The sequence below is a fragment of the Bubalus bubalis genome, chromosome 24, assembly GCF_019923935.1.
Source record: "Bubalus bubalis isolate 160015118507 breed Murrah chromosome 24, NDDB_SH_1, whole genome shotgun sequence".
NCBI classification, from domain to species: domain Eukaryota; kingdom Metazoa; phylum Chordata; class Mammalia; order Artiodactyla; family Bovidae; genus Bubalus; species Bubalus bubalis.
The window spans coordinates 34,591,214-34,615,748 of NC_059180.1; the positions used below are offsets into that span (position 1 = coordinate 34,591,214).

Genomic DNA, 24,535 nt, shown 5'->3' on the forward strand with positions numbered 1-24,535 from the left:
GGACTTCAATGACTTGGCAACAGCCTGCCCAGGACAGGTAAAACACCATGACCACCAAGACGTCAATCGAGGTCGTCCTGTCTGATGCCTCAGATATACTCTGCTGAGCTTGCGGCGGTCAATGGTCACTTCTCTGAGGCTGTGCCAGTCTCCCTGCCCCACACCCAGCCCTCTGCAAGAACGACATCAGCTCAGACTGTGATCTAGACCTTGATCCAGACTACGGTCTGGGTGGCAATCTAGGCAGATCTGATCTGTGATCCAGACACTGGTCCAGACTATTCTGGACTGTAACTTAGACTGTGATCCTGTCATCGAGGTCAGCACCAAAGACAGTGCCCAGCACACAGTAGGTATTCCATCCATCATTAAGTGAACAGATGTTAAGGAATGAGGCTGGGACTTCCCTGGTGGTACAATGGATGGGAATACGCCCGCCAATGCAGGGGACACAGATTCAATTGCTCTTCCAGGATGATTCCACACGACAGGACCAACTAAGTCCACGCGCCACAGCTACGGAAGCCTTTGTGCCTACAGCCTGTGCTCTGCAACAAGAGAAGCCACTGCACTGAGAAGCCTGCGCACCACAAGGAGGAGTGGCCCCCGATCGCTGCAACTAGAGAAAGTCTGCTTGCGGCGATGAAGACCCAGTGCAATCAAAAAAATAAAAATAAATTAATTAATTTTTAAAAAAAGAAAGAAACGAGGCTGAAGAAGCAGGAGCCAGATCACAAAGGGCTTTGCAAGTGAAGAGGAGGAGCTGGGAGGCATCCTGAAGGCAGTGGGTACCAGGAGCGCGTTCCAGGCACAGCAGTTTGGAGGATGGTTTGGAGGAGGTGAGAATGGACGTGGAGGTGGGAGGAAGGGATGGAGAGGGGCTGATGGGAAACTCCAACTGGAAGAGGGGGAGCTAGGACTGGTCCCCGCTTGGGTGGGGGAAGGGAGGATGAAGGGTGGTGCCCAGGTTCTTGGCAGGGATAGGTGGACGCAGGGCATTCCTCACGCCCCTGCCCCCGCAAATCAGAATCCCTGGGCCTGGAAATCACGTGCTGTTGGGGCCACTCTGCCTCCGGAAGCAGCTGACACAGCAAATGTGTCTGGCGTGTTTGTTGACACAGTTTTTTAGCACCAACTGCTGAGGCATCTGGGATCCGCAGAACGTTTCGAAACAAAGCCGGGCTCTGAATGTAAACACACGCTCGGAGACACCAACAGGCCTCTCCAGACACCCTGGGTTTGGGGGGTGGGGGGACAAGGCTTCTGCCAGAGCAGCCCCTGAACTTGTCAACCCATCAGAGGTGAGAACCATCCCCAGGTCCCTCCCAGGCAGGTACACCGGCCCACAGGTAAAGAGGAGCTGAGTTCTTTCCTGTTACCTTCTGCTGCTTCTTTATGGCTGGAGAGGGGACTTCCCTGCTGGTCCAGTGGTTAAGAATCCTCCTTGTAGTGCAGGGACATGGGTTCGATTCCTCGCTGGATAACTAAGACCCCACATGACGTGGAGGTTTGCCCCAGCTACTGAGCCTGAGCTGTAGAGCCTGCACACTGAACTAGAGAGTGTGTGCGTGCTCAGTCGCTTCAGTCGTGTCCAACTCTTTGCGACCCCATGGACTGTAGTCCGCTAGGCTCCTCTGTCCGTGGGATTCTCCAGGCAAGAATGCTGGAGTGGGTTGCCATGCCCTCCTCCAGGGGATCTTCCCATCCCAGGGATCAAACCTGCAGCTCCTGCGACTCTTGCATTGGCAGGCAGATTCTTTACCCACTGAACCATGAAGGGGGGAAGCCCAGGGAGCCCGTGCACTGCAACCAAAGATCCTGAATGACGCACACAAAGATCCACGTGCTGCATCTGAGACCCAAGGCAGTCAAATATACAAATATTATAAAAAAATAAGAGTTGGTTCCTGCCGGGGTCAGGCTTTCAGTCCTCCTGTCTTTCTTTGCTTTCTTTTTGGGAATCACACTCCTTATGTGTGGACATGATGTCACACTTTAAGAAAAATGGAAGCCCTAATGACGCGTGGTGCCTGGGGTAGGGGGGTGGGTTGGGGAGTGGCCAGAGGGAAAACTGTCCAGGGATCTGGGGATCTGATGAGGCTCACCGTGTGTGCACACTGCTGTAGAGGTGGACTGGCTTTGTCTATGTCTTGTATCGTGGAATGCAAGACTGTGTCACCAACAGACACACTGGAAGGTCCACAGCAGTGGCCTTTGTGCGAAGTGACTCAGATGCTCATCCAAGGTAGGTAGGATGCTAATTACAGTGTGTTCACACAATGGAACGATTAAAGCCGGGAGGATGGATGCCCTTTGGCTACCAAGGACACAACTCCAGATGGATTTTGAGTGAGATAAGCCCGACGTGATAAAGAGCACACGCAGTACCATTCTGTCCAAGTGCTGTTAGAAGTAAGGGGAGGCTTCCATGGTGGCTCAGTGGTGAAGAATCTGCCTGCAATGCAGGAGATGCAGGCTTGATCCCGGGGTCAGGAAGATTGCCTGGAGAGGGAAATGGCAACCCACTCCAGTATTCTTGCCTGGAGAATTCCATGGACAGAGGAGACTGGTGGGCTATAGTCCTTGGGGTCACAAAGAGTTGGACGCGACTGAGTGACTAACGCTTCACCCTTCTTCATACGTACAGACATACCATGCATCATAGGTGTGTTGTGGGCACCATTATGGCTTCCAAGAAGATACCCTACTCTTATCCCCTCCCCACAACTGTGACTATGTTACACAGCAGAGGGGGCTTTGCAGATCTTATTAAGCTTTCTATTCAGCTCAGAAAGGAGACAGTCCTAGATCTTCTGGGTGGGCTAACTGCAACCACACGAGCCCTTTGCTCAGGGCAGAGGCGAAGGGATACAAAGAGAGCAGGATCATACATTGCTGGCTTGACGTTGGAGGGACCACGTGAAACGAACTCTGCCAACGACCTGAATGAGCCCCACAGCAGATCCTCCCCCGGAGCCTCCAGCTAAGAGCTGACGTCAGTTTTGTGAGCTGCGAGGCAGAGCATTCAGCTTTGCTCACCGGATTCTAGACACACAAGATCTGTGAGACCCCAAACGGCTGTTGTCTTAAATCCCTAGGCTGGTGGTAGTTTGTGATGCCAGCAACAGGAAACTAAAACAGGGTGGTTTGGGGAGGATAATTAGAGAAATAATGTCTAAAAAGCCTCTGGAGAGACTTCCCTGGTGGTGCCGTGATTAAGACTCTGCGCTTCTACTACAGGGGGTGTGGGTTCAATTCCTGGTTGGGGAACTAAGATCCCACATGCAGAATGGTGTGGCCAAAAAAAAAGGCTCCTTAAGCGAGTGATAATGGGAAGAAAAAGTTGAGAAACACTGGGTTACAGGGGAAAATTCATTCAGTAGTACGCTTCCCTGGTGGTTCAGATGGTAAAGAATCTGTCTGCAAACCCGGGAAGACCCAGGTTCCATCCCTGGGTCGGCAAGATCCCCTGGAGGAGGGCATGGCAACCCACTCCAGTATTCTTGCCTGGAGAATCCCGTGGACAGAGGAGCCTGGTGGGCTACAGTCCATGGGATCACAAAGAGTCAGACACGACTGAAGCGACTGCATGCACGCACACAGCACGCTTAGTGTGTATGCACATTAGTGTGTATGCACATCTCCATGTGTGTTACAGCCAGCGTCATCAGTCAACGGCCCCCGCCACCGAGAAGAATCCGCCTCCAAATGGTAGCAATGCCAAGGATGGGAAATTGCCCCGGCCCCTGCCTGCCACCCCATCACTCTTGGACCCTTCCTGGCTCTTCCGATCCGGCTGCCCTGCCCTCTTTTGTTCCTGAAGCTCCTTGCACCTCTCCCTCCCACCCTCCACTCCCTACAGAGACCACTCTCCCCCAACCCCCAGCCCGTCCATCCCTAAAAAAGCCCAGCTCCCTTGGGTTTTTTATCTCCAGCACCTCTTCTGGCTGTGTGACTCTGGACAAATACTTAACCTCTCTGTGCTCAGCTCCCTCATCTGTAAAACAGGAATAACAACAGTAGCTGCCTCAGAGACTTGGCAATGTTTGATCTGTGCCGGCCACAGTCTTTATACGTATTATGCTCTTAATTATTGCTCATTATTATCATGATCATTGTCTTGTGCCCACACAGCACTGATTGTCTCGCTCGGTAGTGCTTCCTATGGCTGCGATTCTCTGCTTATGTGTGTGGTTAACTGGCTGCCTCTGTGGGAGCAGGGTGCGGTGTTGGCAAGGCGTTCCAAGGGCTTAGCACACAGTATGGACTCAACAAATATTTCAGGGAGGACTGAATGGATGGACCATTTCCAAAGGCTGCCCCAGTCACCCTCTGAATCTCCATGAACACAACCCCGGGCACTCACCATATTTTGAGGCTGTTGGACGAGTTTCATGAGAGCAGGATGGTTGTAACCTGGGGAGAGGAAGATACAGTTAGAGACCAGCATCATATCCGGGGGTCCCCTGCCCCTCACCCCATCGCCTGCCCCCTCCTTTCCCTTCCAACCCTGCAACCCTTTTCACACACAAAGGCCCATTCCTGGGGCCCTGTCTGGGAAAAGCCCTGTAACTTCACTCTGTCGGATGCAGCGGGTGTGGACTGGGGCAGTGGTGTGAGGACCAGGGGAAAGAGTGATTAACACTCTTCCTCAGTCTCTCCACCACACACCCCACGCCCAGGGGTGCCGGGACCAAGGTTGGGAATTGCTTGTTCCGCCAGGAAGGAACACTCTGGGGGTCTTTCCAACTGACCTGTGGCCAGAGGTCTTTCAGCTCTGACTCTTACCACGTTGCCTGGATGTTGATAACTTTTCTGCCTCAGTAGATAAAGGCAGTGTCAGGGAATCACATTAAGCCACAGATGCAGCTTTTCTTATTGGCTTCAGAAAGAAAGATGAAAGCAGAGCTAGCCCCTCTGATCAGGAAATCCTATTGCTGGATTTTTTTTTTTTTTAACCACACCAAGCAGCAGGTGGAATCTTAGTTCCGGACCAGGGACTGAACCTGTGCCCCCTGCGGTGGAAGTGCAGAGTCTTAGCCACTGGACCCTCAGGGAAGTCCCTGCACACCCGAGTCTTTGATGTCATGGGGCACCCCCTGCCCACACTGCAGGGCAGGGGCAGCTGTCTGGAGGCTGCTATTATAGAAGCTTAGGAGGCAGAGTCATTGATGCAAACCTTCAGGCTCCTTGGACAGCCGGGGGAACCCTGAAACCCCTTGAAACCTGACTCCTTATTGATGGGCCTGAGGTGATATTAAAAGATCCGACATTATAGGATGGTTGTAGGGATTAAGTGAGAGAACACGGAAGACATTATGCATGCGGGCTAGGTTGCTTCAGCAGACTCTTTTCGACCCCATAGACTGTAGCCTGCCAGGCTCCTCTGTCCATGGGATTCTCCAGGTACGAATACTGGAGTGGGTTGCCATTCCCCTCTCCAGGGGATATTCTCAACCCAGGGATCCAACCCGAGTCTCTTACATCTCCTGCACAGGCAGGCAGGTTCTTTGCCACTAGGGCCACTTGAGAAGCCCTTGGAAGACACTATGCCAGACAGCAAATTTTCAATAATCATTAGTTAAAAAAAATTATTTCAATGACTACAGGTGTAAAATAAAGGTGGCCAGAGACAAAACTTTTAGAACTTCTGGCCTTTAAAAAAAATAATTTAACTTATGTATTTATTTTGGGTTGCTCTGGGTTTTCGTGCTGTGTGGGCTTTTCTCTAGTTTTGGAGAGCTGGAGTTACTCTCCAGTTGTTATGCGCGGGCTTCTCATTGCGGTGGCTTTCCTTGCTGTGGGGCACAGGCTCCAGAGCTCGGGTTCACAAGCTGGGGCACACGGGCTTAGTTGCTCCAGGGCGTGTGGGATCTTCCTGGATCAGGGATCGAACCCGTGTCTCCTGTATTGGAAGGTGGATTCTTTACCACTGAGCCCCCGGGGAAGCCCTGAACTTCTGGTCTTTTAACAACTGCTGCCAGTCTGATCAGCCCAATTCCACTGGCCCCCACAGAGATGCTGGCTGGCTGGGGATTTGAGCTGAAGGAGCCCTAGGTGGTGGTGGGGAGGATGTAGGGGTTAGCCAGGAAGAGATGGGCCCACAGTTTTGGGATAATGCGAGATTTTACCCCTTTCACTCTGGTAGGACGTGGAGAGACATTCGTAAATCTCAGACTCCAGGTCACCTTCAGAGGCCAAGGCATCTCTGAATGATGAACTTACCAGAAACAATGAGTCATCTATCTGCCTGCTGTTGGATCTCATCTTCATGGGAAATAAATAGGTTTGAGGGACCCAACTTGGCAAAAGCAGAGGAGGCGTGGAAACCTAATGGTGGGGTGGATCTCTGCGGAAAGACCCTAAGCGGGTGAGTGGAGGTGGCTGGAGGTGAGTGGAGGGGGCTGGAGGGGGGTGGGGAGCTGCAAATGCTCCAGGATTATCCACGAAGGGACAGTCTTCACAGATACTCAGCCTACAGACTGGCGGATGCTGTGAGGACTCCATCGACCAAAGAAACATGGACCAGCCAAGCTACAAACAGCCTGTGCCCATCAGCCCTGCCTCTCCCTCCTGCAGTAGGACAGCCTGGCTCTGGATGGCCAGGAGGTGAGCCTGCTGAGAGAGACACTTTCTTGGGCCAGCCACCCCTCTTCCAGCTGCTCTGGGTGCATGTATACTGGGGGGAGGGGGACACTGAAAGTGGTTCCAGCCACCTCCTCTGGCAAATTGCCCTTGATGAATGGAAGCCAGGTTGCCTGAAAGATGGCATCCTTCCCTCTGGCAGCTGATGCACGATGACCCGACTGGCCCAGGGGGACCAAAAGATCAGCCTCTTCGCATTGGTCTGGGATTGACTTTGGGCTGCAATTCACATTCCAGAGCCCCTACTCCCACCGCCCCGTGGAATCAGGCTGTGGCTGGTCTCTGGCTGAGACCTCATCCTTCTTCACCTGCCCTCTGCTCTCTGCTGTTTCTCTCCCTCCCCTTTCCCCCAGCTCTGTGCCACCCCCACCCAGCTCTCCCTTAATTAACCACTGTCACTGAATCCCCACCTCCGACCTTCTTCCAGGAGTCCTAAGACTGCTGACGTTGGCCACGGGTTCACATCCTGCCTGTGCTTCCTCTCCAAGCTCTGCTTATTTACCTACAAAACGGGTATATTCACCCAGACCCATACTTCTCGGGTTTTGGGGGAGGAGTAAATGAGAAAAGACACGTAAAGTTCCTTTTGTAATACACCCTCTGCGAATGACTTGTTCTTTTCCTCTGCCCTTGAGGGAAGTGTCTGGCCACACACACAAGGTTGTGTCTCTTGGAAGGAGTGACTGAAGTCCAGATAACCATGACTAACACAGAGAGAAGCTCCATCCAAGGATTTATTTTCCAGCTCTTACCTATAGGGACCGAGGAGATCTGGGAATAAAGATCCAACATCCGGTTGCCGTCCACATCCACCAGGTAATTGCCTCGACTCTCTTCATAATTGCAGAAAAAGTGCACAGCCTCTGCATTCTTGGGGAGAGAAGAGACTGGATCAGGGTCACTGAAATTCCCTAGACCCTCAGTCTTTCAGGACTAAGCTTGAACTGCTGAAGTAAAGTGCCTCCCTGATGGCTCAGACAGTAAAGAATCTGCCTGCAATGCAGGAGTATGTGTGCTAAGATGCTTCAGTTGTGTCCGACTCTTTGTGACCCCATGGACTGTAGCCCACCAGGCTCCTCCTCCATGGAATTTTCCAGGCAAGAATAATGGAGTGGGTTATCATGCCCTTCTCCAGAGGATCTTCCTGACCCAGGGATCAAACCCGTGTCTCTCATGTCTCCCTCACTGGAAGGTGGGTTCTTTACCACTACTGCCACCTGGGAAGCCCCTGCAGTGCAGGAGACCTGGGTTCACACCAAGTCCTGACCATTTAAAGACACGTGGATGGTGTCTGTGGTGTTGAAAATGTAGGATTTTTTTTGCCCTGCAGGTAATTATCAATACATAGGTGATTTGCTTTATAGTCGTTTATGATGCTGTGAATTTGTATTTGATGATTTTTTTCCCCTGTATGTGTTCTATTTATCCCAACAAAAAAGATTGAAAAATAAATCTGAAGAAAATTCTGGAAAGTTAAGATATATATGGTAAGTCTTAGGGCCTAAGAAAACTAAAAAACAATAGTGATTATATATTGATAATATAATATATATAGTATATAGTGAAAGGAATGGAAATGGTACACTAGAAGATTTTCACATTATGTACCAAAAATTAGTAGAAACCGAGGTGAGGAAGAAAAAAGACAAGAGAAAGAGAGAGAAGAAAAAATAAGACAGGGGACTTCCCTGGTGGCTCAGCGGCTGACTCCTTGCTCCCCCTGCAAGGGGCCTGGGCTCAATCCCTGATCAGGCAACTAGATCCCACATACCACTGCCCCAGTGCAGCCAAATAAGCAAATGTTATAAATTAAAGAAACCAGAAAATAAAACTGAACCTGTGAATACAACTATATCAATAGTAACATTAAGTGTGCATGGATTAAGCAAGTCAAAAAAAAAAATCAGAAACTATCTGACTGGATTAAAAGATTCAGTGATATGCCATCTACATGAGATATATTTTAGATTCTAGAATACAAATTAGGTTGAGAGTAAAAAGATAGGAAAAGCTACATGATTCTCATAGTAATCATAAGGAAGCTGGATGTTTTATGCTAATATCAGATGAAACTGGTAAACAAACAAAATGTTCCTAGAGGTAAAGAGAGGCATTTTATGATGACAGAAGGGTCCATCCACAAAGAAGACCATAAACATGTAAGCAGCTGATGTTGTTTAGTTGCTCCGTCATGTCTGGCTCTTTGCAACCTCATGGACTGCAGCCCACCAGGCTCCTCCGTCCATGGGATTCTCCAGGCAAGAGTACTGGAGTGGGTAGCCATGCCCTCCTCCAGGAGTCTTCCTGACCCAGGGATCGAACCCATGTCTCCGGCATTGCAGGCGGATTCTTTACCACTGAGCCACCTGGGAAACCTGATATACAGCCCCAAATACATGAAGCAAAACCTGCCAGAACTGAAGGGAAATGATAATTCTATAAGACTAGTTGGACACTTCAGTCCCTGGCTTTCAATAATGGATAGGACAACCAGGAAGAGGATTAATGAGGAAAGAAATGTGGACAACACTCAGAATCAGCAGATCTCACAAACACATGTGGAACACCCCACCCAACAACAGCAGGGTATATGTCCCTCTCAAGTGCATCAGAACATTTTCTAGAATAGACCACATGCTAGGCCATAATAAAGGGTCAATAAATTTCCAAGGATTGAAATCATTCCAAATAAGTTTTCCAACCCCAGTTGAAGGAGATTAGAAATCTCAGAAGTTTGGGAAGTACACCAAAATGTAGGAATTACACTATATAAATAACCAATGAGGGACACCCCTCATTGGTGGTCCAGTGGCTGACTCCATGTTCTCAATGCAGGGGGGTCAGATTCAATCCCTGGTCAGGGAACTAGATCCCACATGCCACAACTAAAGATCCCCCATGCTGCAAAGATCTAAGATCCTGCGTACTGAAACTAAGACCCAGCTTAGCCAAATAAAAAATTAAAACAAAAACAAAAACAAAAAAACCCAACGAGTCAAAGAAGAAATAACAGATGAAATTAAGGGGAAAAAAAAGGTTTAGAACAAAAGCACGTTTTATAAAAAGAATAAGCACAGATTAAGTTGTAACCAAGAAGCAAAGATAGGATTCCCCACTTACCTGAATTATATTCAACTGTTTCATTAGCTCCTGCAGGAGAGAAGAAAAAAAGCATCATAGCAAGGACATACACTTGCTTAAAATCTTTCACCTTTTCCCAAGTCTTGGGGCTTTTCCCCCTTCATGTCAATAACCTAATAGTTAGTCAACAATATTATACATATTTTTTTAAATCCCTAAGAGAAATAGTTGGTGGGAAATGATTCTTGCCAGTTCAATTACCAGTACAACAGACAGGTTGGAGGGTCGGACACTTCAAAGATAACAATCAAGTTATCAAGTTATATTTTAAAACTAAAATATTTAACCAAAAAAAATTGAGTTGAAGATATTTATCTAATGTCCAGAAAAGCATGGGTTCTTTTTTTACTTAGGGGAAAAAAAGCTCTAACACACCATTAGGAAAATAGAAATCTGCACCATTTATAATTATAATCTGAATATTCCATAAATCACTTGTACAATTATACATAGCAACTGGGAATTATAAACCAGGGGTTTTACTCTTACAAGGATTTCATTTCTGAAAAGAAGTCACAGAAAGTAAACTTTAGCAATTAGTGTCATAAAATCATATATTTCCATGTAAAAATACAAAATAATATTCATGATAAGAATATGAAATTTATTCCAGCTATTTTACTATTATTAAATTAAAATTCACCCCTCACCAATAGAAATATGCATGAAAAAAGTCTTCTTTTGTTAGCAAAGAACCATGCAAAATAGCTACAATCATTTACATCAGCACAAAGACTTCTAGTTTATTAAATAGTTTCAATGTCAAAAGAAACATCTTTTGACTTTTAAAAAACAAAGACACTGTGTATGGATAAAACCTGCAAAATATGCAGAGAAAAAATAAATTTGTATTACAAAGGTTTACACTGTTATTTTTTAGATGCAAACATTAGAAACAGTATTGGACTCACAACCCAGAATCAAGGCTAACCAGACTTGCAAAGCGTGGTGTATGCAGATTTTGTAGCTTCTTTGGGGAGAAGCCGCAACACCCCTCGCCATGTCTCTAACATCTATTCCATGGATTCTGAGCTGCCCACAGTCTCTCACACACCATGCACTGTCACCCTGCGGGCTTGTCCCCATTCCCCTCACCTAGAACAGGATGCACTCCTGCCAGTTCCTCCTTGTGGCCCTTCAAGATCAAGCTCAGGGAGGCATCTGCCATACACACCCTGTGCCACATCACACAGTCAGGTTCTTTCACTGTTGGTGGGATGCTCTGCCCCAGCCTCTGACTCTGGACTCAGAAACAAGCCATGTAACTTGCTTTGGCCAACAGAACGAGGTGGAAGTAATGGTGGGTCAGTGGGGAGCCTGGCTCAAGAGACATAGAGCAAGCACTCCTTTCCATCATCATGAGAACAAGCCCAGGCTGGCTGGCTGGAATATGAGAGACCCATGAGGCAGAGCCACATTACCACAGTGACCCAAGACAAGCCTAACATAGATCAACTGGTGGCCAGTCATCCCTCAGGCACATAGATGAGCCCAACACAGCTGCCTACCCAACTGCCAGTTAACCATGGATGCATGAGCAACTTGTATGCTGTTGAGGTTTTGGGACTGTTTGTTATGCAGCACTATTACAGCAATTGATAACTGATACATATCCTCTAAGAAGACTTCTTTGACTTCTTATGGAAGGATGGCCTGGTTTAAAGTTCTGGATCTCTAGTGGTGAACTCTCTGAAAGCAACTAAGGATACAGGGCCCTCAGCATGGCTGTGTTCTTGCCCCATGGGCCCTTTTTGCTCTTTTCTGAAACACACCACTCAAGTGTGCTCAACTCACCCGAGATCTAGGCCCTGGGACTTCCGTCTTCATCAAAGGTCCATCATAGTCAAATTCAACGTCGACTTTAGCTGCAGCCTGACTGATGTGTCTGGATCCTGCAGTAAACACAGGTGGTGAGAAACCCCTGAGCACAGAGGATATGAGAATCCTGCCCTTACAACACTGGGAGTCCCCAACAGAGGCAGTGCCAGGGCCTGAGACCCACGCCAGCCTGACGATCCCAGAACTCTGAGTGTGGTCAGATATGGGTACCACAAGCACCCTGAGGATTTCAAGAAGTGGGAAAGCCTGGTGCCAGTGATGCCGTAGGCAAGCAGGCATGCTCACATCCCACTGTTGTGAGGCTAAGGTGATGCCGACTTCCTAGTCTTTTCGACTGAGCAACCTCAGTTTTCAGGATTCATCTGGAAAATAATTGGACCAGTGCAAAAAGATGTAGATTAAAAATACTCATCATAGCATTGTTTCTAACAACAACAGAGAGGAAACAGCCTGAATGTCCAACAAGGAAGGTCAGTAAATAGAATGTGCCATGTCCCACCATTTTCATGGACAGCAGAATATTGGGAATATTATGTATCCCTAATAAAAATTATCCAAATTTTGTAAAAAAAATTTTATCTATATCCATATGTATTGTGTGTGCATGCTCAGTCATGTCTGACTCTTTTGCAACACCATAGACTGTAGCCTGCCAAGCTCCTCTGTCCATGGAATTTTCCAGGCAAGAATACTGGAGCGGGTTGCCGTTTCCTTTTCCAGGGGATCTTCCCAACCCAGGGATCAAACCTGTGTCTCCTCCATATGTATATATAGACTCAAATTTGTCAGCCCTGGAACTGCTGACATTGTGGGCTGGATGGTTCTTTGCTGTGGGAGGCTGCCCTGGGTAGTATAGGATGTTTAGCTGCATCCCTGGCCTCCAGCCACTAGAGGTCAGTGGCATCTCCTCGAGTTGTGCTCCAAGTTGTGTCAATTAAAAATCATCCAGGCGATGGGAACTCCCTGGCAGTCCAGTGGTTAGGACTTTGATGCTTTCCCTGCCCTGGCCAGGGTTCAATCCCTGGTTGGGGAACTAAGATCCTGAAAGTGGTGTGGCACACCCACTCCATTATTCTTGCCTGGAGAATCCCATGGACAGAGGGAGCTACAATCCATAGGGTCAGAAAGAGTCAGACACGACTTAGTGACTAAACAATAAGATGTTTCATATAAATCATGTATGTGATCTTCACCCATCAGAATGGCTGCCATCAAAAAGTCTACAAACAATAAATGCTGGAGAGGGTGTAGAGTAAAGGGAACCCTCTTACACTGTTGGTGGGAATGCAAACTAGTACAGCCACTATGGAGAACAGTGAGGAGATTCCTTACAAAACTGGAAATAGAACTGCCATATGACCCAGCAATCCCACTACTGGGCATACACACTGAGGAAACCAGAATTGAAAGAGACACGTGTACCCCAGTGTTCATCGCAGCACTGTTTATAATAGCCAGGACATGGAAGCAACCTAGATGTCCATCGGCAGATGAATGGATAAGGAAGTTGTGGTACATATACACAATGGAATATTACTGAGCTATAAAAAAAGAACACATTTGGGTCAGTTTTAATGAGGTGGGTGAAACTGGAGCCTATTATACAAAGTGAAGTAAGTCAGAAAGAAAAACACCAATACAGTATATTAACGCATATACATGGAATTTAGAAAGATGGTAACTACGACCCTCTATGCAAGACAGCAAAAGAGACACAGATGTAAAGAATAGACTTTTGGACTATGTGGGAGAAGGTAAGGGTGGGGTGACTTGAGAGAATAGCATTGAAACTTGTATATCACCATATGTAAAACAGATGAGCGGTGCAAGTTCGAAGCATGAAGCAGGGCACTCAAAGCCGGTGCTCTGGGACAACCCAGAGGGATGGGGTGGGGAGGGAGGTGGGAGGGGGGTTCAGGATGGACAGACACATGTACACCGTGGCTGATTCATGTTGATGTATGGCAAAAACCACTGCAATATTGTAATTAGCTTCTAATTAAAATAAATAAATTAATTTTTTTAAAAAAGAAAAAAAATCATGTATGTGATCTTATTTCATCTTTCCACAACTCTGAGGGGTAGTTGCTATTTATTGCATTACACAGGAAAGGAAACAAATACTAAAACATACTAGTGTCTCTCTGTCATACACGCTGATGCGCGCACACACACACACACACGACCTGCCAAACTATAAAAAGCCATGACATTAGAAAACATAAGTTCTTAATTTTTCACAATTGCTTGGAATATCAAAGGTTTCTGAATTAATTATGCAATTAAGTGGAGCCCTTTGAACATAAAATCCAGTTAAAATCCAATACCACCCTTATTTTCAGGCGTGAAGATACCAGCTTTATTATCTTTTGTTTGATCTTACAATGAAAAAGGAATTCCTAAAGATCTTATTCCAACAGCAGAGAGTTAAAAATCATGGACCATACTGATGACTTAAAAAAAAAACAACGCACACACACTCAACTGTTTCTTGTTTCCTTGGCCTGAACTCAGCATTACTGGTCAAGACTGATTCCAACCAGACCTGCATTCAACAGGTCTATTTGGATAAATAGGGCTCTTAACCTGCCATTCTTCCTTTGTTTCCAGAAAAGGGGGGACAGTGAAAAATCTATAAGCAGTAAGTCATCCTCTCACGAGGACACACAAGTCCTCTCTTCCTTTCTCCAGAAAATGTCTTGACATCGCATTGTAGCAATCAGATTTCTTGGGGGCTGCAGGAATACCAGGGGTGGAGGCAGTTGGCAGTGGGACCTGCAGCTGAAAGGACCTCGAAGCCGAGCATGTGAGGTCTCGGGGAGCTGTGGTTGCCAGGATGCCGGGACCATGAGTAAACAGGGCTGGGAGGCGGGGTCAGGGTAGGACCTGGGAGACACAGCGGAGATGGGTGGGGCATGAGAGGGGGATGCCAAGGCCAGGTGCGAGGCAGATGCATCTGGGTCAGGAACCGCACTGGTTCCTACAGTGTTCCAAGTCTTTCTGGGTGTGGCTGGGAGAGGGACAAAAATGCTGGGCAGAAATCCTGAAAATCAGAGTCTGCTGAATTTTTTTTTTTTTGCAAATGTGCTATCAGAAAAAGGAAGATGGAGACGCTCATATATATTTAGGCAAATGCTCGCCTATTATTTTATTCTTTTTTTAAAGACTTTTTTTTTTTTGATGTGGATCACTTTTAAAGTTTTTATTGAGTTTGTTACAATATTGCTTCTGTTTTATGTTTTGGTGTTTCTGGGCCCTAGGCCTGTGGGATCTCAGCTTGCTGACCAAGGATCGAACCTGACCCCTCTGTATTGGAAGGTGATGTCGTAACTGCTGGAACACCAGGGAAGCCCCCCACCTATTGTTTTGATTAATCCACAACCTTCTTGTGAGCAGATACTGTCCCCATTTCACAGATGAGGGTCAGAGAGGTTAAGTGAGTTTCCTGAGGTCACATAGCTAGTAAGTTTGCAAGGCCAGAACTTGAGTCCAGAAAACTTGTGCTTTTCCTACTATATCTCAATTGTGACTTTTTGTAGAGGAAAATGACCAAATGCCAATACAACACTTAATGATGACATAAAGTGCTATAAACCACAAGAAAAAAGAACAAGATTTGAATGATCAAGAAAGCCTTTTCCAGTATCCCTTCTATCAAGCTGTGTGAGCAGATGTCCATTTATTGAGCACTCACGGTGAACATACTGGACATCATTCCGAGTAATTTCCATGGATTACCTCGCGTAATCCTCACAACCCCATTGGAGGTAAATGTTATTATGAGTCTTACGTTAAAGGAGACACTGTGCTCAGAAAGGTCAATTAATTTTCCCAGAGCCACACAGATGGAAAGTGGTGAAGCTGGCAGTCTGTCCACTGGACCTCTCCTTTCCCAGATGCTGTGAGCATCATGGATGTATAGTCCATCTCATCTAGTGTGGGTTTTTGAAATGAAACATTCGCAGCAAAACAACTCACTTCTCCCAAAGGCAAATTACTACCAAAAGGAGGAAGAAGTTTGAATCAACACTGAATGACCCAACATTTCCATTCATGAATAAAATAGCACACCCAGAGGGCAGGAGTGTGCCCTGACAGGCAAGACCAGGCAGGGTGGGTAAATTCAACCCAATCCCCTGGGTCTGAGCCAATCCACAGTCAGTTTTTAACTCCAAACTGTAAAAGCTGCCGTCTGATGTTTTTAATGTCCTCTAGATCTTCTTCTGAGAGCAATGAATAAATGCCATTTTCCCAAACAGCAAGGGTTCTCTATGTGAGCCTAGCCAAAGTCAAGATCAAGTTCAACTGGAGTTATTTGCTCTGCTTTTGCTTAAAACAAAACACTTGGAACTCCTCTGCTGGTCCAATGGTTAAGAATCTGCCTTCCAATGTGAGGAATGCAGGTTCAATCCCTGGTCAGGGGAACTAAGATCCACAAGCCACAGAGCAACTAAGCCTGTGCCAGGTAGGTAGTACATGAGCCGCAGCTAAGACCTGATGAATCTTCCATGCTAATGACTCTCCCTTCTACTTGGAACACAACAGACCTGCATCTTTGGAGTTTATTTGTTACATAATTAGGGGTAAGCATTAATATGCTTATCTTCTAATTAAATAAAACAAACCCTCAAAACCCACTAATAACTTCTCAAGGCTATCAAGGTTTAAAAAGAAAGAGGAAAACCTGAGAAACTCATAGACCAGAGGAGACGATGAAACTGGATTGGACCCTGGAGCAGAAGGAGGCCCTGAGAAAAAGTTGCTGAAATTCACATACAAGTCTAGAGTTTGGTTCAGATCAAAGTACTAAGGTCAGTTCCTCAGCAATGACAAATGCATCCTGGTGATGTAAGATGATAAGACTGGGGAAAACTGGGTGAACAGCATGTGGGATCTCTTTGTCTTTGCAATTTCTCTGCACATCTAAAATATTCCAAGATAAATGTTTATTTAAAAATAAAGCCTGTGGGAGAGGAGACAACACTCCTGCTTTTTATCACACTCAAGATAGAAACGCCTGCAACATTCAACAAGAAGACCAAGGACTCCATGGACAATTTGTCTTCAGAAGGCAGACGGGACGCACAATAAGAAGGAGACATCGTGATAACAAGCATGGAGCTCTGAGAACTGGGGGCAACCTGGAGGGGCAGGCATCCGAAGCAGGCTACCAGAGCTGCTGGGATGCAAGCTGCATGCATGCTCAGTCGCTAAGTCATGCCCGACTCTCTGCAACCCCATGGACTGCAGCCTGCCAGGCTCCGTGGGATTTCCCAGGCAAGAATACTGGAGTGGGTTGCCGTTTCCTTCTCCAGGGGATCTTTCCCATCCAGAGATCAAACCCTCGTCTCCTGCATTGGCAGGCAGGTTCTTTACCACAGAGCCACCAGAGAAGCCCAGGAGACACATTGAGGGGGTGGATAATAATCCAGTGTTTGGAGCTGGACTGATGTAAGAAAAACTTAAAAGTGGTCCATTTTCAAGGACAACTAGCCTAGAGGGACAGCTTGCTGATGTAATAGCCGTTAGGATACTTGCATGGGAAAATCCAGACAAAGGGGGAGTAATAAATCCAGGTGACTTTGTGGGGAAGATTGTTAACCCCGTAGTACACAACCAATGAGGGGCTGGGGGAGGGGCTTGGGTGCCAAGAGGATAAGAACCCCACTGTAACTTGCCCACCAGACACCTGATCTGGCAACATCATCATTAAAGCCTTGCTTCTCACTGCATCTTGTGTCTCCAAGTCCATTCCTTGGGTTTGGGTCGGTGGGCTCTATTTCCCACATCTGAATTGCATTCAAGGGGCTGCGTGACTTGGCTTCTCTGAGCCTCAGTTTTCTCATCTGTAAACTGGGATTCACCTTTTCCTTCCTTGTGGGAACTCTGGAGGGAGGTCTCCTGAGATCACACAGGCAGGGTGCTCACTGGGCTATGCTGCCTGCACTCAGTGAGGCGGAGAGAAATGGAAGCATCTGAGAGGGACTGCATATAAAAGCAGAGACATTACTTTACTGACAAAGGTCTGTCTAGTCAAGGCTATGGTTTTTCCAGTAGTCAGGTATGGATGTGAGAGTCGGACCATAAAGAAAGTTGAGCACTGAAGAATTGATGCTTTTGAACTGTGGTGTTGGAGAAGACTCTGAGAGTTCCTTGGACCACAAGGAGATCAAACCAGGCAATCCTAAAGGAAATCAGTCCTGAATACTCATTGGAAGGACTGATGCTGAAATTCCAATACTTTGGCCACCAAATGCAAGAACTGATTCATTGGCAAAGACCCTGATGGTGGGAAAGATTGAAGGCAGGAGGAGAAGGGGACGACAGAGGATGAGAGGGTTGGATGGCATCACCGATTTGATGGACATGAGTTTGAGCAAACTCCGGGAGTTGGTGATGGACAGGGAAGCCTGGTGTGCTGCAGTCCATGGGGTTGGACACAACTGAGCGACTGAACTGAACTGAGAGGGGCTGAGTGACAGCATGAGCTGCTGGCCATTTGGGTGCGGGGTGAGTGGAGGTAATGGAGAGGGAGAGGCAGTGTGGCCATTCCTTGGATAGGGCCCACTCTCTAGTGTCCTTGAAGCTTTTAGGTGAATTACAAGGGTTTTTGTAGTTTCCTTGTTTCTTGGCAGCAAACCTAGCTCTGTGTTTCCCTCAACAGTCCCTGTGGGGATGGCTTGGGCCCTTCTGGCCTCGGGGGCAAGCAGAGCGGCTCCAGGGCAGATTAGCTCCCTGCCCATTGCTGAGCTGTCCTCCCGGGCACAGGAGCACACGCTGGAGATGGGAGGGGCGGCCAAGGGGATAGTTTAATGGGGGTGGGTGGGATAGCAGGTCCCTTTGTCCCCAAGAACTCTTCCAGACCCCTAAGTCTCTAGTCTGGATTGCAGCTTCCATTAGGAGCAGTCCTTGCCAACATCCCCCAGGGCTTACCCTGCACCAACAGGCGGTAGTTGTGCTGGAAGCTGCAGACCAGCCGCTGGGTGAGCAACATGGAGGCCATGGTCCCCTCCGCTGGGAACAGAGACCCCTGTCACACGCTCTGGCCCTGAAAGAAACCAGAAACTCAGAGTCAGGCCAACAGAGGCCACGCCCTTGCTGGCCAAGTTTCCCACTCCCCACCACTTCCCCACATGGTAGAGAAGGATCTGCTAATATCAGATCCTTTGCTTTCATGCAGAAGGTACACTCTACTTTTTATGATTTAAAAAAATTATAATTTATTTTTTTAGCTTTGCTGGGTCTTCCCTGCTGTGCAACTAAAGGACTTTCTCTAGTGGAGGCCACGGGGCTACTCTTCAGTTGCGGTGGGCAGGCTTCTCACTGCAGCAGCTTCCCTTGTTGAGGAGCACAGGCTTGAGGAGTTGTGGCACTTGGGCCCAGTCGCTCCCCGGCATGTGGGATCTTCCCGGGCCAGGGATTGAACCAGTATCCCCTGCATTGGCAGGCAGATTCTTAACTACTGGACCATCAGGGAAGGCCTACACTATTTTTTAAAAAATTTCTGACTGCGTGGTTTGCACGATCTTAGTTCCCCAACCAGGGATTGAACCCAGGCCATGGCAGTGAATGCGCAGAATTCTAACTGCCAGGGAGGTCTCCAGAGTATATACACTTTAAATCAAAGCCTGTTCACCTTGTGTGTGTGTGTGTGTGTTTTTTTTTTTAATATTTTCTTAGTTTATTTGGCTGCTCTGAGTCTTAGTTGCAGCATGCAGGATCTTTAGTTGCAGCGTGCGAACTTTTAGCTGTGACATGTGGGATCTAGTTCCCTGACTAGGGATTGAACCTGAGCCCCCTGCATTGGGAGCTGGAGTTTTAGCCATTGGATGACTAGGGAAGTACCCCACATTGTCTTTTTCTTGACCTTGTATCTAGGTAGGATTGTTACACCCACTTTCAAAGAGAGAGGACAGAGTTGGCTGGAGGACCCTCTGTGGGCAAGCTGGTGAGAGGGCCTTGTCCACCTGGATAAGCAAAGTAGCCTGCATCCTACATGATGGAAAAACTCAGATGGAGGAAACTCTAGAGCAGACATTCTGGTGACCGCTCAGTGGGGGAGGCCAGGAGGCCCCTGCCCTGTTCACATACAGAATGTTGGTGGCTGGGTCGCTGGGAACCCTGCAGATCCAGAGCAGTACCCGGGGCCCATTTTGAGGGGTGGACTTCTCCAGCACAATCAACCACCCTGAGTGTGTTCTGGACCAAGAGGGTTCCAGGATGTGGAATTTTCAGGTTTTGCCTTTTTTTTTTAATAGAATTTTTATTCACAAAAATGGCAATCACATGAATATGGGATGCCTTCATTTATTATTTTTTCTGATTCTCATTGTATATGTATTCATTCATTCATTCATTTATTTTTATTGGAGTATAGTTGTTTTACAAAGCTGCGTTGGTTTCTGCTGTGGTGTGGCATGTATGTGACTAGTCGTGTCTGACTCTGTGACCCCATGGACTGTAGCCCACCAGGCTCCTCTGTCCATGGGATTTTCCAGGCAAGAATACTGGAGAGGGAAGTCATTCCCTTCTCCAGGGGATCTTCCCGACCCAGGGATTGAACTTGGGTCTCTTGCACGGCAGATGGATTCTCTACCGTCTGAGCCACCAGAATCCTCCAGGATGGAAGTGACTTTTTTTTTTCAATGTTGTAACAGAAGGCTTCTATGAAAAAATATATCTTGCATGTGGACAAAGATTAGAAGAGAACACATAGACACACAATGGAGACCACTATTATCTGGAAGCTTAAATAGGAGTGATTTTGAAATTTTCCATCTTTTGCTGAAATGTTATTATTTCCCTTTGCCACCAAAAAAAAAAAAAAAAAAAAAACTCAAAAGAGATAGGGTAGGAAATATTAGCAACTCTAGGTGTGGGAAAGAAATAAATGAGACCAGAGGACCCCCAGGGCAGTGCTTCTCAAACTAATTGATCATATCCCTCTCTAAAAACGTATTGATGCGTTTAATTAATGTGTGTGCATGCTCAGTCACATCCAACTCTTTGTGATTCCCACGGACTGTAGCCTGTGAGGCTCCTCTGTCCATGGGATTCTCCAGGCAAGAATACTGGAGTGGGTTGCCATTTCCTCCTCCAAGAAGTGACTGTTTTGAAGGGTACTTGATCCCCCTCAATCTGCTCAACCATCCAGGGAGTAGGGTATCTCCCCATTTCCGATCTGAGGAGATAGAAGTTCAGAGAGGTCATGGTATTTAGCCTTGATCATAGGATTGCTTGGGACTGCCTAACCCCAAACCTTTCTTTGCTCACGACAACATGGATTAATTCAGTGACTAACAAAACACCTAACTATAGAAGCAAGGGGCTTGATGAATACAAATGTTCCTGTTAAGAGAGGAAATCTTGCTGCTTTTCACCTGAGAAAATATTATTGAGAAAAGCATGGTCTTGGAAAGTGTGACCATAAATTAACTGAGAAAGCAGACTCTTTCTGTGATAACTCAATGAATTTTTAAAATCTATTCCAGAACAGCCAACTCAATGCAGCCCTGTTAATTTAGCAGCCTGGTAACTAGGTAGTGATAGTGGTGAAGGCCTGCCGCCAATGCAGGAGACGCAGGAGACTCAGCTTCAGTCCTTGAGCTGGCAAGATCCCCTGGAGAAGGAAATGGCAACCCACTCCAGTATTCTTGCCTGGGAGATCCCATGGAGCCTGGCGGGCTGCAGTCCATGGGGTCGCAGAGAGTCAGACGCGACTGAGTGACTAAGCACAACACAACAACTAGGCAGAAAGAGCGATTGCTATCTCTCTTTGAAGACTATTTGTCTCAAATGGGAGCACTAAGGACTCCACACAATTCAATTTCCATTAGATGTGTGTTTGAAAATGCGAGAATCTCGGAGAACTCGAATATTAACATTTGAATGCTCTGCAAAAGTGAAAGTCACACCCGTACACTTTCAATTACAAAATGTCACATTGGGAAATATATCTGGGTGATATTTCAGTGGCCCGCAGCTGAAACTGACCTTATAACGAAACCTGATCTCTATCAGACGTTGGTTCTCAGCACAATATATTTCCAACAATCAGAAGAGTTGATGTCATTCATTCACTTTCTCTGGCCCCCTAATCCAATCAACAAAATTAATCAGGTACCTGTTTCACGGAAGGCACTGCATTATCTAGACACAGGAGAAAATGAAGATAAATAAAATGCTGCTCTCTTTCTAAAGCTCATAATTTAGTGTCAGAGGAATGAGGGGGAGAAAACAGGAGAATTTAATGTAGTAACTGCTTTACCCATCATGTCAATAAATCCTTAAAATAACCTGGCAGGATATGTAGATGAAGAAATGCCCTGTTCACTGTCAACAGCTAATTCTACATAAGACGGAATGGAATCTTTACCTTCTGGTATAAACAAGCTGCCAGGGGAACAGAGAAATTAATTCTAGGTGTGTGTGGGGGGGTGCTGCCCCTTGAAAAGCTGCAAAGTTCCAGAAGCCATAGACAGAAAGGGGAAGTAATGAATGAAGAAATGAATGCTAAGTTGCTTCAGTCGTGTCGGGCTCTTTGTGACCCCATGGACCATAGCCTAACAGGCTCCTCTGTCCATGGGATTCTCCAGGCAAGAATACTGGAGTGAGTTGCCATGCCCTCCTCCAGGGGATCTTCCTGACCCAGGGGTCGAATTCGCATCGTGTATGTCTCCTGCATTGGCAGGAGGGTTCTTTACCACTAGGGCCACCTGGGAAGCTGAGCTAATGCTCAAAGGCATGAAAGGATGTGGAATGCCCATGGACTCAAGCATGATATCTCAGAGCACTGAAATGGAAGATGCACAGAATTAGGTCACGGGACTCCCCTAGTGGTCCAGTGGCTAAGACTCCATGCTCACAATGCAGGGGGCCCGGGTTCTATCCCTGGTCAGGGAACTAGCCCCGGAAGCGGCAACTATAACATCCCACATGCTTCAATAGAGATTAAAGATTCCGCATGCTACAACAGACCCAGTGCAGCCAAGTAAACAAATATTCAAAAAAAAAAAAATCTTCTAATTGCCAGATGGAACCCACTAGAGACCCTCCGAAGGAAGGAAGGTGCCAGTTGCTCTTGTCTTATCCAGAAGGAACCTCTTCAGCAAAGTCCCAGAGGGCAAGGAGGGAATAGGTACTCGGGATGTTAATGAGATGCTGGGGTCATTGATGAGTTGGGGAGGGGGACTTGCTGGGATGAGCTGAGTGGAGAACATCAAGTGGGGTGGGAGTTGATGGGGAGGAAGAAGCCAGGGACCAACTCCTAAACCCCTAGCCTTAGAGCTGGTGGTTTGAGAATTACGGGTCCCTCAAAATGTTAAACACAGAATTACCATATGGTCCAGCAATTCCACTTCTAAATATACACCCAAAAGAACTGAAGACAGCAACGTGAAGAAAAACATGAACACGCGTGTTCACAGTAGCACCATTCACAATCACAAAAGGTGGAAATAACCCAGTGTGCACCGATGGATGAGCAGATGAGCAACATGTGTCTGTCTATGCCTTGGACTATTATTCACCATAAAAAGGAAAGAAAGAAGCACTGATACAGCATGGCTGAACCTTAAAGACATTGTTAAGTGCAAGAATCCAGACATAAAGGGTCACCTATTGTAAGATTCTGTTTATGTCTGAAACTTCGATAATAGGCAAATCCAGGGATGTCCCTGGTGGTCCAGTAGTTAAGAAACTGCCTGCCAATGCTGGGGATACAAGTTTGATCCCTGGTCCTGGAAGATCCTACAGAACAACTGAGGAGCAACTAAGCCCTCGAGCCACAACTACTGAACCCATGCTCGGCAACAAGAGAAGTCGCTGAAATGAGAAGCCTCCACCCGGCAACTAGAGAGTAGTCCCCACACTCCGCGACTAGAGAAAAAGCCAGTGCAAAGCAATGAAGACCCTGCTTAGCCAAAAACAAAAGTAATAATTAAAAAAAACAATAAAATTAGTGAGGAGGCCTAAAATTCATGTTAAAACGGCAATTTAATAATAGTACTCCCCTCCCCCAACTCTGAAGTCACTGAGTCTCTGCCTGTCCACCACAGCCCTTGTTTGGCTCTGGAATCGAAGACACACCCCACTTCTGGCCTCCATTTCCTGTGTGTAAAACGTGGGTGTTGGGTCATGTCGTTTCTAAGGCCCCTTCTGACTCTGAGAAGCATCTGAGGAGCAGTTTATGGAGAATTCCTTGCAGCGCTACTCCCGGCCCCCACTCCTACCCCAGAAGTGGTACCAGCCTCCCCTCCACCGGGTCCCCCCATCTGCAATCTGCTGCACATCTGGAAAAGGGATGGGGAGGCCTGAGAGATCCCAGGCTGGAGGGGAAGCTTTCTGAGTACCAGCCCACCCTGAGGCTTGGGACCAACGTAGGGCTGGAGAAATCCTGACTCTGAATGGAAACAGGCTGCTTGCCAGGCACCCCTGGTCCCTGAAATCCTTGTCTTTTTGGCCCCACCACGTGGCATGTGGGATCTTAGCTCCCTGACCAGGGATTGAACCCATGCCCTGTGAAGTGGACACACAGAGTCTTAACCTCTGGGCTGCCAGGGAAGTCCCCACTTAATGTACTTCTTAAGATCAACTTGCTTTTTTAGCTTTCCTATTTAAAATTACTTTCCTACAGCTGGTGGTGGAGAAGACTGAGAGTCCCTTGGACTGCAAGGAGATCAAACATTCAATCCTAAAGGAAATCAACCCTGAATATTCATTGGAAGGACTGATGCTGAAGCTCCAATACTTTGGCCATCTGATGCCAAGAGCTGACTCACTGGAAAAGACCCTGATGCTGGGAAAGATAAAGGGCAGGAGAAGGGGGTGACAGAGGATGGGATGGTTGGATGGTATCACTGACTCAATAGACATGAGTCTGAGCAAACTCTGGGAGACAATGAAGGACCGG

At 47.1% G+C, this 24,535-nt stretch overlaps 1 protein-coding gene across 4 annotated transcripts in view; it reads right to left on the reverse strand.

The window, feature by feature from the left end:
• The window catches only part of ABAT (4-aminobutyrate aminotransferase), an 88,958-nt gene that overhangs the window by 22,868 nt on the left and 41,555 nt on the right, over positions 1–24,535 (reverse strand). For 3 of the 4 annotated variants that reach the window (XM_006063381.4, XM_006063382.4, XM_006063383.4), the window contains 5 exons: positions 18,559–18,673; positions 11,581–11,678; positions 9,766–9,795; positions 7,398–7,515; positions 4,367–4,416 (listed from right to left, as the gene is read on the reverse strand). In XM_006063381.4, coding sequence (XP_006063443.4) covers positions 4,367–4,416; positions 7,398–7,515; positions 9,766–9,795; positions 11,581–11,678; positions 18,559–18,628 — 366 coding nt within the window. In that variant the 5' untranslated portion in view covers positions 18,629–18,673. Of the gene's footprint in view, positions 1–4,366; positions 4,417–7,397; positions 7,516–9,765; positions 9,796–11,580; positions 11,679–18,558; positions 18,674–21,618; positions 21,646–24,535 lie in introns of those variants that run through there. The other variant, XM_025274692.3, reaches the window with a different exon arrangement.